The following is a 17,598-nucleotide window of genomic DNA, read 5'->3' on the forward strand; positions in this document are numbered from 1 at the left end:
AATAAAACCCCCTATCTATTTTACAAGGTTGTTGTGCAAACCAAATGAGTTAAATAGAAAGAATGCATTTTGTTAATTGAAAATGCTGTGCAGATGAATTGGTTACTGCATTTTAAAAATAGGACATAGAGGTTGAATGGAAAATGGATATCTAAAGAACTATGACCCCAGAATTTATATGTTCTTAGCTAGCTATGTCACCACCTCATTTTCCTAATATTTTTATAAGGTGAGGGGCATTTAAAACAGTGCCATTGGGGAAAAAAGTATTTAAAAAGTAAATGTTAGAATTGAACCAAAATGAGTGCTTTGAAGTGCATCTGTATTAACTCAAACAAGAAATGATTGTTATGTCAAAAGATGTTTACTGTTATTTGCATTTTTATTAATTAGAGAAAAGTAACTTAGTATGATACTCATGTACTATTCACTGTTTTTTAAGAAGTGGGAGATATGTCTTCTGATGTCTTGTTGCAGGGATCCTCATCGCTTCTGATTGATCTTTTCTAATCCTGAACTTATTTTCTATACATTATTGATAAATATTTTCTTGTATTTTAAATTACCTTGTTGAAGATGTTTTCTCATGCCCTTTAATATCTACTATAGTACTTTATAATAATCTGGCCCTCAGTTATTGTTTGTGTAATTTTCTTAACTTTTGTCAGGAGCATTTCATGATATATATTTCTTAGGCTTATTTAATATGCTAGCTGGAACTAAGTTCGTTTATCGGACCTCTCTCTACTGAGACACTTCCAGAATGTGGGTAGGTCCCTTGTCCTTGTCTTGATATTATCTGCCCTCAAGGTTATAGTACTTTTGGTACTTTCTTATGGTATTGTAACCCAGAGAATATTCGAACCTGGGTGGGTTGCTCTTGGCTGTCTCATTCCTGAGAAAATCTTAAAACTAATAGAAAAAGAAATGCTATGAACAATGATAAACATTTTCAAAGAAGAGTGATTGGAAGTCTTAACACTTTGTAACCCACTGTACAAACCAGTGTATTATTATAGTAGAAAAGCCTACCTGTTTTATTTCCCTTTCTGCCCAGTTTTTTCCCTTTCCTCCTTCAAATTCAGCAAACATTAAAACTCAACACTTTATGATATAATATTGGATTATTGCAGACATTTATATTTTACTGAAAAGTATTAAGAAAATAAACTATTAGTTTTTTGTGTTTTCTTTTAGTCTTATTTTTTTGTACATGTATTTTTTCCCATCAAAATCAGATGATACTCTGTGAGTTTTTTATTACTTTTTTTTAAACTTAACGTTCTGGAGGAGAATCTTAAACATTGAGGGATATTATGTGTTAGTCACTATGCAAAGTACATTTACTGGGTGGGGGAACCTTTCTGTTTGCCTGGAATGCCTTCCCTTCCTTTTGTCTGTCATGTGAATTTTCACTTAGCCTTCAAGTGTGAAATTAGACATGAACCCCTACCCCTAGGCTGAAGTAGGTACTGTATCTCTTTGCTTCTCTTAGCTCTTTGTACTACCTCTGGGTACTTGTACTTTGATTTGTTTTATTTACAAGTTTGTTTTATTTACTAGTTTGTTTCCCCCACTGGGACTGTGGGTTTCTTTAGGACAGCAGTTTGTCTTCTCGTCTCATCTCTATATGTTAAATGTCTGAATGAATGAATGCAGAGTGAATGATTTTGTTTTTCTTTTTTTTTTTACAAATCATATGAGGTAGTTATCATTACTCCCTGTTTACAGATGCAGAAGCTCAGGCTCTCAGACTGAGTAACTTTGCAGGTCACAGAAGTAGGAACTGAGAATGGTGGAAAAATGAAAATCTAAGTCCTTTCTACTGTATCACACTGCCAGAAGGAGTAACAGCTAGTCAATTTTAGAACCTGAATAATCCAGGCTTCCAGACTTCAAAGTACCATGCATATCTCTATATTATACTTATATTGATGTATTTAAAGCCTTGCTATATTTTTCAAAATCTATTTTGTTTTTTGTCCCTAAATATAAAAAAAATCATGTGACTAATTTTTTATATGTACTTCTCCTCTCACCCTGCCCACACCAAAAAAATTAAAATCTCAGACAAAATGTATTTCATTTCTTCAATGTATGGGCCCAGTTTGATTCTTCATTTACCTGTGTAGTCATGATCTTAGAAAACAAAACACAGAAACAATTATCTCTTTTATTTGTTTTTTGGAGTTACTTATCCTATAATTTCTAAAAGCCAAGGTAAAAATGTCATTATTGCTCTCTGAAAATTAGTATTTCAAATGTAGTGCTTGGTATGGGCCCGGCACCCTGAAGTTAGGTACCTTTTGCATTTTATTCAATTCTCAGCTGGATTCCTTTTAACTAATTATGATGAGTAGGATCATTTCTGTGAACTCTCTGGTCTTCTCACTTGTCATTATAATTCTGAAGCTTAGTAATTCAATTGTTAGGTTTGCTCTTTAGGTCATCCAGTCTTCCTATCTAGAAGGTTTATAATCTAGACTTCATTTAATTTCTTTCAGTTTATTTGAATTTATAGTTTTATTTTTTTGCAGTTTTTGTGTTAGTTACCTTCATAATTTTTCAATTGCCTTAATAAGACAGTAATAGGAAGATCAGTGGACAGGGAAACCCAGATTTCTGTACATTCATTGTGACCATCGGACTTCACTTCTCTGGATGTTTTTCCTACTGTAAGATGTGAAGTTAGGTTAATTATGTATAAGGATCTTTCTAAATCAAACATTCTATAATATAACTCCTTGGAGCTGTTTTACAGAATAATATAGAAGTTTGTATATACTCTTGAACTTTGTTTTTAGAGAATGCTTTTCTTCTGCAGATATCAAAGTACTTGTGTTACTTGTTGGCAATTATATTCCAGAGAGAAAAATGTGGTTAAATAACTGAAATTAGAATATTTGAGCTTTAATTGAAAAGAGTGGCTTATAATATTATGTTATGAATTTCATAGAATATTTTAATACATACTTTTAATATTACATTTTATTATATAATACATTTTATCCATACATAATTCTAATAGAGAATTTTTAAAAGACTTAAAAAAGTAATTACTGAGGACAAATAAGAGTTCTTACGCCAAAAAAGATCCCTTAAAAAATTTCAATTTTAATCAAAGCAGATGGATTGAAATAAATGTTGACTACCACTTGTAAGTCCTGAAATTTGATTTAGAAAAAACTGTATTGCAAGAACTGAGCTGATATAGTCTGGAAGCCTGTTGATATTGTTTAAAGGAGACGCTAGCATGTTCAACTCAAATGTATTGTTATTGCTATTGTGTTGATAGAATATGTTTATCTACTACTGTTTCATAATCAAATTTTTATTGATTTTAGAGGAACGGCCTTATTGAATGGGACCACTTAGAAATTAAGCAATTTCCAGTTGTATAGGGTGGAATTCAAACGTGTAAAATTTATTTAATAGCTTATAATAAAAATCTTCAAGGGGGAGAATTTGGGTGTAGATAAGTCTTGTTTTGGTTGCTTAATTAATGATTCTGTATTTTAAAATTATTACAGAGGAATTGATAGAAAGATTTATGTAATTGCCTGAAAATCAAACATCATTGTTTCTATAAAATGAAGTAGCCAGGCAACTTAAGATGTCAGTTTAGGATATAGTTCTGACAGATTTTCTGTAAGGGGGTGATTCTAAAAATTCATATTAGAGAACTATTTTCTGGATTATATATGGTTAGACATATTGCAGTTTCTAGGCAGGAGAATACCTCTTGAGATGGTAACAGGATGAAAAAAAGAAAATTGATCAAAAAGAAAATGCCAGTTAAGGAGGGCACTTGTAATGAGCACTGGGTGTGATATGCAACTGATGAATCACTAAATTCTACCCTGAAACTAATAATACACTATATGTTAACTAACTTAAATTTAAATTAAAAAAAAAATAAACCAGTCTGATACCCTGTGTCTTTTGATTGGAGCATTTAGCCCATTTACATTCAGGGTAACTATTGAAAGATATGAATTTAGTGTCATTGTATTGCCTGTAAGGTGACTGTTACTGTATATGGTCTGTATTCCTTTCTGGTCTGTGTTACTTTTAGGCTCTCTCTTTGCTTAGAGGACCCCTTTCAATATTTCTTGTAGGGCTGGTTTTGTGTTTGCAAATTCCTTTAGTTTTTGTTTGTCCTGGAATGAGGGTTCTAGAGGGGAGGGGGATGGGAGGATGGGTTAGCCTGGTGATGGGTATTAAAGAGGGCACTTACTGCATGGAGCACTGGGTGTTATATGCAAACAATGAATCATGGAACACTACATCAAAAACTAATGATGTAATGTATGGTGATTAACATAACATAATAATAAAAAAAAAACAAAAACCAAACCCCTCGAAAACCCAAACAAACAAAAAAGAAAATTCCAGTAAAGACATGAACTATTATCCTATGTAAAGCTTTCATATAGTGTGTACTTGATGGAAAAGTAATGGCTGATAATGGAAGCGGAGTGTTGGTGGGAAAAAAGGCATAAGCTATTATAGATGTTCATATGCAGTATTTTAAAGCTTTTCTCTTTGAGATACATATTTTTCTGGGGTACTAAGTATACTTGCCTGTAGGCATATTTAGGAAATGTTTTAATGTGGAGGGAATGAATTATAAACTAGGATTTTAGGATATCATTGTCTGTAGATAATACTTAAATTAAATTGAATCATCAGCTGCTTTGACTTTAATGTTACCTGTATGTTTTACTAAGAGGTGGTTCTATGTAGTTATTTGGCTGGAAAACAAACTATAGATATGAGAAATAACTGAAAGAATTTGCTTGATCCTTTGTCCCAATCCAGAAGCTAAACTGTGTTGATGCAAATATAAAATAATCAGGCTTGGTTGCCATTCTTTCTGAGCATCATGACAGTTCCCAAGCCCCATTTATTTTGGTAGATTAAAATTAATTTTTGCTTGGACTTAAAAAAGATAATTGGCAGGAAATAATTTTTAAAAATCACAACAGAATCCCTTATTCACAGAATTCTGAATACATGTTGGATTGTAGTTCTGCAATGTATGTTTTCTAAGAAAACAAACAAGGTACCTTGATAGGAGAATCTAAGATTTTTCCTCTATGAATTCTTGTGATATTTCTTATAGATGGACTTTACTTTGGTTTTTTAATGTTCATTGATTCATTGAACAAATACTTACCAAGAACACACATAATTTCTTTTCTCATGGTGATCATTAGGGATGGTTTACAAAATTATTCTTTTATGTCGTATTGTTCTTGACCTGGTGATAATACATTGATGTGAGGTCCTCTGTGATGGTATATGCATATATTTACATTTTTATTTATATTTACTTTTCATTCTTTCTATCTCCCTTTATGTCAAGATGAGAATGTAGATTTTTTTTATCTAAGGATTTAATGGTCTAGTTTTCTGTTTCCTCCTTTAATAATTAGGTATTTATGAAACACATCAGGGACTTGAACATTAGCTTAGATAAAAAATGAACAGTTTTGTTGTTTAATTTTCTCATCCCTGTCTGTATATGTTTATCATCTTCAGAGATTTGCTTGTTTGTTTTAAAAATGAGTTAATGTTGTGATGAATTTTGAGTACATAGCTTAGTTATTTAGAGCATAGTATATCTAAAAACATTACTTTGATACTGTTTTGGAAACCAGTTAACTTTTTTAAGGAAAACCAGTTCTGCTTTATTAAGCAAATTTGTCCTCTTAATCCTAAAGGGATTTAGGTGAGAGTTTGGTGCAAGTAATACCTTTTGTTTGTATTCTTATCATTTATATAGAATCTAGATTCTCTGATTCTTGATCATTTCATCACTACTGAATAAATCAAGTACTAGTAGAGTTTACCTGTTGTCTTTGTACTTTAATTTTAGGCATGCGCACTTTTGCTGTTTTGCAACACTTATTTCATAAGATTAACAGCTAAGCAAATGATTTAATCAAGGCATGTAAAAGTAAGTTTGAGTGCCATGTCATTTAAATCTTATCATTTAGATGTGCTTAAATTTTGTAGCCATTTCTTTAATTTGGTTAAAGTATTAAATATTTAAAATGTTATTTCCCTGATCCGGTATATAAAAGTTGCACTTTGTTCCATGATGGAATAATTTGGTAATGGACTAAATTATGTTTTTAAACCAAATTAGTTTTCCTGTTTTATTTATGCTTTTTAGGTGGCAGCCAATGCACACATTCCTCCAGACTACCTCCTTAAAATTTGTGAGCGGATTGGTCCCTTACTAGATAAGGAGATCCCTCAGAGTGTTCCTGGGGTACAGACATTACTAGGTGTTGGTCGGCAGTCTCTGTTACGGGATGCCAAAGGTAAGATTTTCACAGTTTTCAGAGGAAGGAGTGGAGAGCAGCATATTTTCATGTTAAGTAAATGTTCACATGCTTTCCTAAATACTAATTTTCTTCTAGTTTTTATTTTGCCAATCTTATTTTCTTAGTGTACAAGTACATTTTTAAAGGCCTAAAAGAAGCCCTCTGTTGTAAAACAGTGAATACAGTAGAGGTAAAGAATATTAAAATCTTTTTGTAATCCTGTGGAATAGAGATCTTAAAAGATCACTGCTCTAATTAGTACAGTATAAATGCTTAAAAGTCTTTCATTATGTTTTAATATTTTTAAGTATTATGAGTCTTTATATCATCTTAATCACATATATTTTATAACAGGTAAATGAAAAATGATATGTAAAAATTTATATATGATATGTGATATGTAAAAAATTTTTATAATTGAAAATATTAAAACAAATATCAACCTATTAGTGACTGTTCAGTAACAGTTTTTGTACTCCACCGTTTTTCAGTCTTTTAAAGATTTTCCCAAAGTTTTTCATGGAACCCCAGTATGTAAAATATATAAAGTAGTATTTTATGAATATAAAAATGTGAAATTAGACATTAAGGCTGCCTGTTAATGTAATAAATACTTCAGGTCTAGCAACTCATTTGTTTTGTTGTATTAGCATCATGTTTTTTAAAAATTCTAATTCACAAAGGTAAATAGCTTCAAAAATACCAGTTTTAAACATCTCATTTTATAATATAAGGAAATTCTTCAAATCAGTTAATTTGGAAGTTTTCAAGAGAGCAATAGAGGGGTCTCTGGGTGGCTCAGTCGGTTAAGTGTCCAACTCTTGATTTCAGCTCAGGTCATGATCTCAGGGTTGTGAGATTGAGCCCAGTATCAGGCTCTATGCTCGGCATGGAGCCTGCTTGGGATTCTCTCTATCCCTTTCCCTCTGCCCTTCCCCCCCCCCCAAAAAAAGAGTAGTGCAATATTTTTGTATCACAGTTAAATTATTAGGAATATTTCATATTTGCTTGAGTTTCTTGACATAAACATAAAAAACAAAAAACACAACTTTTTATAGTCATTTATCATCTGACATGCAATATTGTTATCTGTTATGGCATAATTGGCAGGCACTCTATAATGTGAGTATGCACCAAGTATACATGTTTCTGAATTTTACCTGGCATACTTGTGCTGTAGTTGTAACCTTGCTTATATAGTTTTATATAAGTAGAAATGTATAAGCCTACAGATCAAGAAGGACCAATATAAAATTAAAACCTTATTAATCCATGACATATTTACATAAGATTCAAATACACGCGTAATAAAAGCTTTAGTTCTAGATCAGCACAGAAATAAAATATCCTGGTGTTATATTAAAGTATTGTTGTTTAACAGTCATAATATAGTTCGTAACATGTTTAAAAATATGCATGTTATTTTTTATTGTGGTATTAATAGTTAAAAATATATTCCAACAAATGAAATTGAAAACAGACATTTACCTCTGAGGTACAACTTAAAAAAACACTGTTCTATTTCTTGACTAACTTTTGAATCTTTTTGAATAGACTGTAAGAGTACACTATGGAATGGGTCTGCTTTTGCAGCTCTACATAGAGGCAGACCTCCAGAACTACCTGTAAATTATGTGAAACCTCCAAATGTGGGTGAGTAATGTCCATATGAACTATGAACATATTCTTGATTTGTTTCTTCCTGAACTCATTATACAGCCAAAAATAGGTACCAGAATTAAATTTGAAATATAAAAAAGCTGCTTACATTCTTGAGGAGTTTCATGGTTGGTCTAACTTTTTTAAAGCATTTTTATTTAATGTAGTTATGGTTTTGTGATCTTGTTTTTTTTTCTTTCTTTCTTTTTTTCTTTCTTTCTTAGCAGAAGAATTTCCTTTTTTATATACTATACGTGTTTTTAACCATATGGATGTCTGTTTACATATCTATGTGCTGAACTTAAAGATTTTACAGGGAACTATGTAAAGATAACTTTCAGAACAAAACAAAATATATTCTGCTTATATCTGTTTGCTAAACATAATGATGTGATAAATTTTATATGTCTTTATTAAAACAAAAAAAAATCACCCTTCCTCTTTTTAAAGTTTACTGAAATTTCCATGTTCCATTCAGATTATTCCTGGGGCATCTCTGGCCAGACCATTATGGAGAAATACTACTAGTGGTTTCCAAGGAGACCTAGCTACAAAACCATTTGTACTAAAATTTAACTCTTAAAAAGAATGTATAAACAGTTAGATGAGTAATTGCCACTCTGCTTCCCTATTTTCTTACTCTTCTAAAAAATTATTTTATATAGTGCCTAGGGCCTAGAGAATATTCCTTAAATTCAAATTGAAAAATAAAAGTACTTTTTAAAAGGAATACTATTTTATATAATAAGCTTATAGAAGTTATTTACCCCAAGAGGTTAAACAAATTTAGGCTAGAAATAATTTCAAAAGTTATTTAGACAAAATTATTGATAAAGATTCATAAGGGTTATTGAAGTAAATTAGATACTTCAGTATACATTACTAACAGTACTCTTCCATAGCCTGGATGTTACTGGGTGAAGAAGACTACTGTTTTGGGTCTAATTGGATATGGCATTTCTAACATTTTTTTCCATTTTTAGGGGTGGTTTGTTTACCCTTTAGAATTTTACAGTGTTCACTTCTCCTAAAGCTTTATTCATAATTAACTTACTGACTTGAATTAAGATGGCTCTTATTATTCATGCATTTATTTATGTTCAAAAGCTACAATATTTTTAACCACATTATCAACATTATTTGTAATGCTTTATATTTCTTTCAGTGGTCACATGTAAAGTGCTGAAGAGCAGTATTCAGAGTATTAGGTTTTCCATCTTTCTTTAGTCTTTTTTCCCTTCCCTTTTTAAAAACTATTTTAACTACATACATTCAAACTTCTACCAGTTTTGTACAGTGAACACTTACATTCTGACGTGGATCACTTTGTTATTTTTATTGTAATTGCTCAGGAATTTTAGTGTTCCTGGCATTGATGCTTTCACATTCTTAATTCTGCCCTGTTATTTGAAGAGTTATTACAATAGAGATAATTCAACCATGATGTATTTTCATGTAGTATATACTAGTCAAAAATATCTAAGTTTAGGATATTTAGAATTCAGAACCTGGTAAAAACTCAGAGGAGTTGACTAGGAAAGTAGCAAGATGAATAAGAAGTATTTTAAAATTTGTGACTTAAGTTTTCTCATTAAGGGGTATAGTTCTGCATAGCTACTTTAAAATCAATCAGTTTTATAGTTTCCCAATGCAAATAAAACTTAATCCAGAAGGTGGACACCTGCGTGCCTCCGTTCCTTAAGCATCTGACTCTTGGTTTCAGCTCAGGTTGTGATCTCATGGGTCATGATCATGGGTCCTGAGATTGAGCCTCCTGTTGGGCCCTGTGCTCATTAAGGGGTCTGCTTGAAAGAGTCTCTCCATCCGCCCCTCCCCCAACTCACTCGTGTGTGTGTGTGTGTGTGTGTGTGTGTGTGTGTGTGTGTGTTCTGTCTCTAATAAAGAAATAAGTCTTAAACTTAATCAAGAAGGTAATCTTAAAAGTTTAATCAATGAATCTTAGAACTTTAGCAATACTGTTTTTAAAAATTATTTTTTTTATTTATTTTTTGAGAGAGAGAGAGCAGGGGGAGGGGGTTGGAGGGGCAGAGAGAGAGGGAAAGAGAGAATTTTCAGCAGGCTCCATCTCACTACCCTGGGATCATGACCTGAGCCAAAATCAAGAGTTGTATGCTTAACTGACTGAGCTACCTGGGCGCCCCAGCAACACCATTTTTTTTTTTTAAGATTTTATTTATTTATTTGACAGAGAGAGACACAGCGAGAGAGGGAACACAAGCAGGGGGAGTGGGAGAGGGAGAAGCAGGCTTCCAGCCGAGCAGGGAGCCCGATGCGGGGCTCAATCCCAGGACCCTAGGATCATGACCTGAGCCGAAGGCAGACGCTTAACGACTGAGCCACCCAGGCGCCCCAACACCATTTTTTGATAGAAATTTTCCTTGGTCAAGTAAATGTGGGAAACTGAGTTTAAAAAATTATAGAAAAAAATGAATGCATCTAGGACTGCGCAGAGCCTTTCATATGCTAAATGCATTGTGAATCGCCTTATGGGGAATATTTCCTAAATAATTTGACAGTAGAAACCCTTTTCTCAAAATACCTGCAACATTCTAAAAATTTCCTGGAAACAGACTTGAGAAACTGGGTTATAAGCCCCTATTTACACCAGAAAAAGCTAAAGTCCAGAGAAGTATGGGACTGGCATAACTTATACTGCTTGCCTTCCAAACAGTCTATTTCTACACCATATTTCCTTGGTATAACAGATCTGTACTTATAGAGCACCAAAGATAGAAGATTAGCCATGTTACATTTATTTCTTTATTTTGATTTATTTATTTATTTTTAGAGAGAGAGTGTGTGTGTGCGTGGGTGGAGGGGGAGGGGCAGAGGGAGAAGGAGGAAGGAAACTCCTCGCTGAGTGGGGACCCTGATGTGGGGCTGCATCTCAGGACCCTGAGATCATGACTTGAGCCAAAATTAAGAGTTGGATACTTAAGTGACTGAGCCACCCAGGCACCCTTATTACTTTTATTTTTTAAGTCAAATATATTATGGTATAATTCATATAAAATAAATTTTTTTCTTTTTAAGTATATAGTCCAATGAGTTTTGACAAACATATACATTTGTATAACTAACAGCACAATAAAAATGTAGAACATTCTGTCACCTTCTGAATTTTCTCATGTCTCATTGCAGTCAATCCTCTGCCCCTCCCTGTATTCATGGAAACCAGGAACCTCTCTGTCCACTCTACTTTTGCCTCATTTACAATTTCATCTAAATGAAATAACAAGCATGTAGCCTTTTGTTTATATCTGATTTTGCTTAGAACCTAGTGCTTTTTTGATTTATGCATGTCATTTCATGTATCAGTAATTTATTCCTTTTTATTACCAAGCAGTATTTCATTGTATGGATGGATATACCATGATATGTTTGTTAATTCATCAACTGATAGGCATTTGAGGTGTTTCAGATTTTGGCTATTTTAAATAAAGCTGCTATAAACTTTCTTATATATATATCTGCATGAACATTGATTTTCATTTCTCTTGGGTAAATATCTAGTTAATGGGATTGTTGGATCATGTGGTAAGTATGGATTTAACTTTTTAAGAAACTGCCAAATTATTTTGAAAGTGGCTATCCCATTTTGTATTCCTACCAGAAATGTATAATTTTAGAATTAGCTTCCCAATTTCTACCAAAAAAACAACTAGGATTTTGTTTGGGATTACATTGAATCTGTAGATAATTTTGGGGAAAAGTAACATCTTAACAACATTGAACTTTACAATCCAGGAACATGGTATAATTTCCCATTTATTTAAGTCTTCTATAATTTCTCACAGCAGTATTTTGTAGCTTTCATTGTACAGGTTTTGCACATCTATTGTGAATTTTTTTCCTAAGGGTTTCATGTTTTTTTGGTGCTATTTTAAATTTTCAAATTTATAGTTGTTTTTTTGATAGTAAATAGAAATGGTTTTTGTTTTCGTTTTTGTACATTGATCTTGCTAAATTCATTGACTAGATCTAATAGCATTTTTTTTTTAGATTCTTCGGAATTCTCTACATAGATGATCACATTGTCTACAAATAAAGACAGGTTTACTTTTCCTTTCTAATCTTGTCTGCCTTATGGTTCTTTGTCATGCACTAGTGAACTGCTAGTGCTTCAGGTATAATGGTGAATTGAAGTGATGAGACTGGACATCCTTCCCTAGTTCCTGATTTTAGGGGGAGAGCAGGCTGTCTTTCACCGTTAAGTATGGTTGTAGATGCCTTTATCAGTTTGAGAATATTCCTTTCTGTTCCTACTTTGCATAGAACTTTTATCATAAATAGATATGTCCTACTTTTTAATTTTATCCAGTATAGTTAGACTTACACCAGTTAGTTTTTGGGGCTCATTTTAACTGGTATTTTATGTAGTATAGTGCTACCCAATAGAAATTTCTGTAATAATGGAGATGTTCTATTTGATGCCATCCAAAACAGTAGGTACATATGGCTGTTGTATCCAAGGAACTCAATTTTTTAATTTTATAGAATTTTTACCAGTTTTAAAGTCTATAACCACATATGGCTACTGACTACTATAATGGACAGTGAAGATCTAGAACAATATGAAAACCAGTAAGCAGCTTCCTGGATAGGTACATAATTTAGTAATAATGTATTGACTAATGATTCATTTTACAAATTTAACCTGGAATGTTTTCTACTTTTGTACTTAGAAACTACCTTTAGCTTTTCTTCTTTCGATTTTAGTAACTCACTTCAAAGATAATATTGTGCCACTTCTTTCTAATGAGTTTCACAGTTGCCTTTGGCTAAAAACAATAAAATTCTGAACTTATCTAGACTTTCCACAATATGGGATTATTTATTCAAATGTTCCCATCCTTTGTGCAGTTAATCAACAATGTTATTTAGTAATTTAATGAAATGGAGGTGAGGGAGCATGGCATAGCATAGACTAACTACTGTAATACTTTACATATATGTGTACTTAAGTTTACCAAGGGTGATTTTCCAAATCCCTATAGGGAAAGAGCAAAGGTGCCTATGATATTTATGTTATTACAAATCTAAGCTCCAGTCATGCCATTTCATTAGCTGTATGCTTGACTAATCAAATTGGGTTTGCATTATGCCAAAATTAAATCAAAGGAAGAAAATTGAACTAAATTCAAAACAGTATTAATACTTAACGCCACTCAAAAAAATCCTGGAGCATATGTAATTAATGTTTGTAATATCATTTGAGATCTTGTATTATAATCACAAAATATTGTTGTTTCTTCATTCCTTTAAAGATCAGTATTTGTTTTGGAAACTTTGTAAGTAGTTGCACTAAAATTTGAAAATAAAATTTCACACAAACACAACTCTGCTACTGAGCTAGTTTTTCAGTACAGAAGTAATTTCTTTTTTTTTTTTAGTTTTTATTTTACTATATTATGTTATGTTAATCATCATACATTACATCATTAGTTTTTGATGTAGTGTTCCGTGATTCATTGTTTGTGTATAACACCCAGTGCTCCATTCAGTACGTGCCCTCTTTAATACCCATCACCAGGCTAACCCATCCCCCCACTCCTCTCCCCTCTAGAACCCTCAGTTTGTTTCTCAGAGTAATTTCAAAAGTCTGTTTCATGTCCATTTGAAATGAATATTTGAAAGAACTAGTCTTACAGTTATTTTCTATCATGGTAACTGTTTCAGAAATTTTCCTAATTATTATATTCTAAACAATTTCCATAAAATTATCTGTAGAAATGATGGCAGGATGGCTTGTTTATTCTAGTTTGAGACTGACATTATTACCCGAGGAACAAATGTGCATACTTAACGTTTCTAAACTGAATTAAGGGCATGATATGACAGGACTATTTTTTTTTTTTTAAGATTTTATTTATTTATTTGAGACAGAGAGAATGAGAGAGAGAGCACATGAGAGGGGGGGAGGGTCAGAGGGAGAAGCAGGCTCCCCGCCGAGCAGGGAGCCTGATGCGAGACTCGATCCAGGGACTCCAGGATCATGACCTGAGCCGAAGGCAGCCGCTCAACCAACTGAGCCACCCAGGTGCCCATGACAGGACTATTTTTAAACCTTTTTTTTTTCTCTTTTATCTTTAGTAAAATTGATATATAGCATTGTCCTATAATTTACATAGTAGGCCTGTAATTTATACTGTATATAGCTCAGGAGGTTTGCATTAACTCTAAAGTCAAATTAATATTTATATATTACCATAAGTTTCCATTTAGCGTTGATTGGCTCTTGACTTAGTGGCCGTTGTATGGTTATATGTCACACTTAAACCCATAATTCACTTGGAGGTGGGAAACTCGCCTCTTGTTAATATGAAAATGTAAACTGAAAGAAAGTCTAATTAAAATTTTTTATTTGGCTGAGGTGACTGGGTTTCTGCCAGGAATATGTGTCATCCTCCCTCTCTAATTTTGTGTATTTCTTATCTCTTGCCCATGGATAACACTTTTGCCAGGCCTTGCTTTTCCTTGTCTCCTTCTCTCCACTTACCATCTTCCTCCTTTTTGTAGTCACATAATTGTGCATGAAACTAGTTGATTCTGAAGTCATTACTTTTATGTATCTGGAGAGGAGCAGGGGGTTTCTTGTCACACCTGCAAGTAATTAGACTGGAAAATAAACTCAGTCTTTTTTTAAGTGCTACATTGTGAGTGCTCACTAAATATTACATGAATAGAAGTAGTATAATTGCTGCCACATGGAAACTTAAGCATCCCTTTTAAAGGCATTGAAATGGTTTTATACAGCTCATGAATTTCTCGTTTGTACCCATTTCTGGAATCAATATTGTATTAATATCAGTATTAATAATTTGTTTCTTTATCTGAAAGAAAAACAGCTTTTATTATATGAGTCTTAGTATCATCATGTAAAGTATCATAAAAAAGAATTTCTCTATTCCTATTTTGGACATTCTTTCCCTTCATCATTATTCTTTGTCATTTCTTTAGCTTTTTCTTTCAACATACACCAAAGCATTCTAAAAGAATCTTTTAGTATTTGCTTTATACATTTTACTCAGTACCTTACAGAAATAGAACTTCATATTTATAGTTCATAAAGGTAAGCTATAAAACAGTTTCAGATTTGTTTAGTTGGAGGAAAAGGCAGCCTAATAAAACATCTGTGTATAAAAACCAAATGCAGTTAAATGGTTTAGAAGATAGTGAAATAAAGATTTAGGATATTTATTCCCAAATTATATTAAGTGAACTTTGCAGAAAGGTTGAATGGAGTTAGAAATACTGTTTATTTGCTATATCTCACTTAATATTATCCTAGGAATAAGACATTCAGTGATCATGAATGTCAATACTCTGTGGCACTTACTGGTGTAATTTAAATTATAGTGTGGATGAGTGTTGTAGGGTGGGAATGGCATGAACCTTAAAGACTGTAAAGCTGTTCTGTGTGGTTAAGGTTTCAGAGACATAATTTGATCCATAGTAGCATCAAATCCATGAAAGAAATAATTCTGTAGTCTTGTGCTTTTACTGTAGGTTTCAGGTTTTATTGAAATTTGTTTCTGCTCTTTTTCTGGCTTCTTTTATAACACTTTTTTTTGTTTAGTTGTTAGAGTTTTTTCTGGGAACCCTCAAACCAAGCTATACACAAAAAATATTACTAGTCATTGTAAATCTAGAATTGACACTAAATTTCATGAGTCACTTTCCACTGTTCTTAAAAGAGTATTTTCTTAGTTTATTATCCTCTCTACTTATAGGAGCCATTATGTTCAAGTGCATTTTTAAATTAATTAATTAATTTATAAAGATTTATTTATCCGAGAGAGAGCATAAGCAGGGCAGAGGGGCAGAGGGAGAGGGAGAAGCAGGCTCCCTGGAGCCTGACCCAGGGCTCCATCCCAGGACCCTGGGATAATGACTTGAGCCGAAGGCAGACCCTTAACCGACTGAACCAACCAAGCTCCCCAGTTCAAGTTCATTTTAAACAATAAGTTTGCATATTTGCTATGATTCTATTTTCTGATTAAAATTAAAAAAAATAAAACTGTAAATGTTGATCAGGTGACTTTTTTGTAAAAGAGAAAAGACTAATCCAAATTTATTTTAGCTTTTAAATATATCTTGTTTTCTGAAAAATCTTGTATTTGAAGATGATATTGATGGTGATGGGTGTGGTATTAGAAGCCTGATTTGTGGGCACACCTGGGTGGCTCAGTCAGTTAAGTGTCTGCCTTCGGCTCAGGTCATGATCCCAGGGTCCTAGGATCTTAGCCCCATGTCAGGCTCCCTGCTCAGCGGGGAGTCTGCTTCTCCCTCTCCTCCCCGCTTGTGCTCTCTCTCACTATCTCTGTCACTATCTGTCTCTCTCTTTCAAATAAATAAAATAAAATCTTAAAAAAAAAGAAGCCTGATTTGTGAACAATAGTCCTTTTTGCTTTGTGTGAATAAAGCCTTAAGACTGTTTTTTGGTTAGCAGTTATTGGCTGAGCCTCTGGTACTGTTTTTGATTCAGTCTTAAGCTTTTGCTGAAAGCACTCTCTCTCTACTTCATCCTCCACCCAACCCCCACATTTGTGAGATTTATCTTTGAGGTAGGTGTGTAGCTACTATTTCTTAGAAGTTCAAAACTTTGCTTTATTGTTTTGAAGTTGTTTTAATGGATTTTAAAACATTTCTTGATCCAACAGGTATTCTATTAGAATATGATTTTGGTGATATCCTCTGTTCTTCATTTCCTTCATAAGGCTGGCCTACCAAAATTGGGTTGAGATTATTCTTTAAAATAGCTAGACCCGCTACTTTCCAGTGTTACTGGTAATGAGTCATATTTAAACTCTCTGCGTTGTTTATGGCTTCTTTGGATATGAAGTTAGCTTGACCTATGGTTAAAAAAACTAGTTCATTTTATCTTTCAGTGTCATTTACAGAAGAATTGGAAATATTCTGTTTTTTTATATAATCTGTCTTAAAGTTTAAAAATGAAAAGTTAGAAAATTATACAAGGATTTCATGAACACTAGCTATAGCACATTAGTAGATTGTGGATGACAGGTAAAATTCCTCTTGTTATGTGACTGATGTATATTAAAAACCAGATAATATCACCAATTTGTATATTTTTGTTTTATCTGGAGCTTGATGCCAAGTTAATAATATACTGTTTCTCCCAGCAGGTATGGTAGTTACCTGGCTTTGGTTAAATATTATATCTCTTAGCATCATTGATCAGATATTTCCTGTGATATAAGCAGTAGAATTCAATGAGTTCATCTTGGTAGTGAAAGTCTCCTATGGCTAATGATTTTCTGGTTTAAGTACAGAAATATATATTTTTTTTTTTTCTGTTTTGGGAGGAGAGGGAGAGTGGTGCTTTTTGTCAGTACTAAACTGCTGAATCTCTAGGGTAATTAAAAATAATTTACCTTGTGGGGCACCTGGGTGGCTCAGTCAGTTAAGAGTTCAACTCTTGATTTTGGTTCAGGTCATGATTTCGGGATCTTGAGGTGGAGACCTGAGGGCTCCACAATCAGCTAGAGTCCACTTGAGATTCATTCTTTTTCCTTTCTTTCTTTCTTTCTTTCTTTCTTTCTTTCTTTCTTTCTTTCTT

At 32.9% G+C, this 17,598-nt stretch overlaps 1 protein-coding gene across 4 annotated transcripts in view; it reads left to right on the plus strand.

Moving 5' to 3' along the window:
* The window catches only part of BRWD3 (bromodomain and WD repeat domain containing 3), a 187,783-nt gene that overhangs the window by 6,128 nt on the left and 164,057 nt on the right, over nt 1-17,598 (plus strand). For all 4 annotated transcript variants that reach the window (XM_032387928.1, XM_032387930.1, XM_032387929.1 and 1 more), the window contains exons 5-6: nt 6,182-6,332; nt 7,890-7,988. In XM_032387928.1, coding sequence (XP_032243819.1) covers nt 6,182-6,332; nt 7,890-7,988 — 250 coding nt within the window. The remainder of the gene's footprint in view (nt 1-6,181; nt 6,333-7,889; nt 7,989-17,598) is intronic.

The sequence above is a fragment of the Phoca vitulina genome, unplaced genomic scaffold (genome assembly GCF_004348235.1).
Source record: "Phoca vitulina isolate PV1807 unplaced genomic scaffold, GSC_HSeal_1.0 scaffold51, whole genome shotgun sequence".
NCBI classification, from domain to species: Eukaryota; Metazoa; Chordata; class Mammalia; order Carnivora; family Phocidae; genus Phoca; species Phoca vitulina.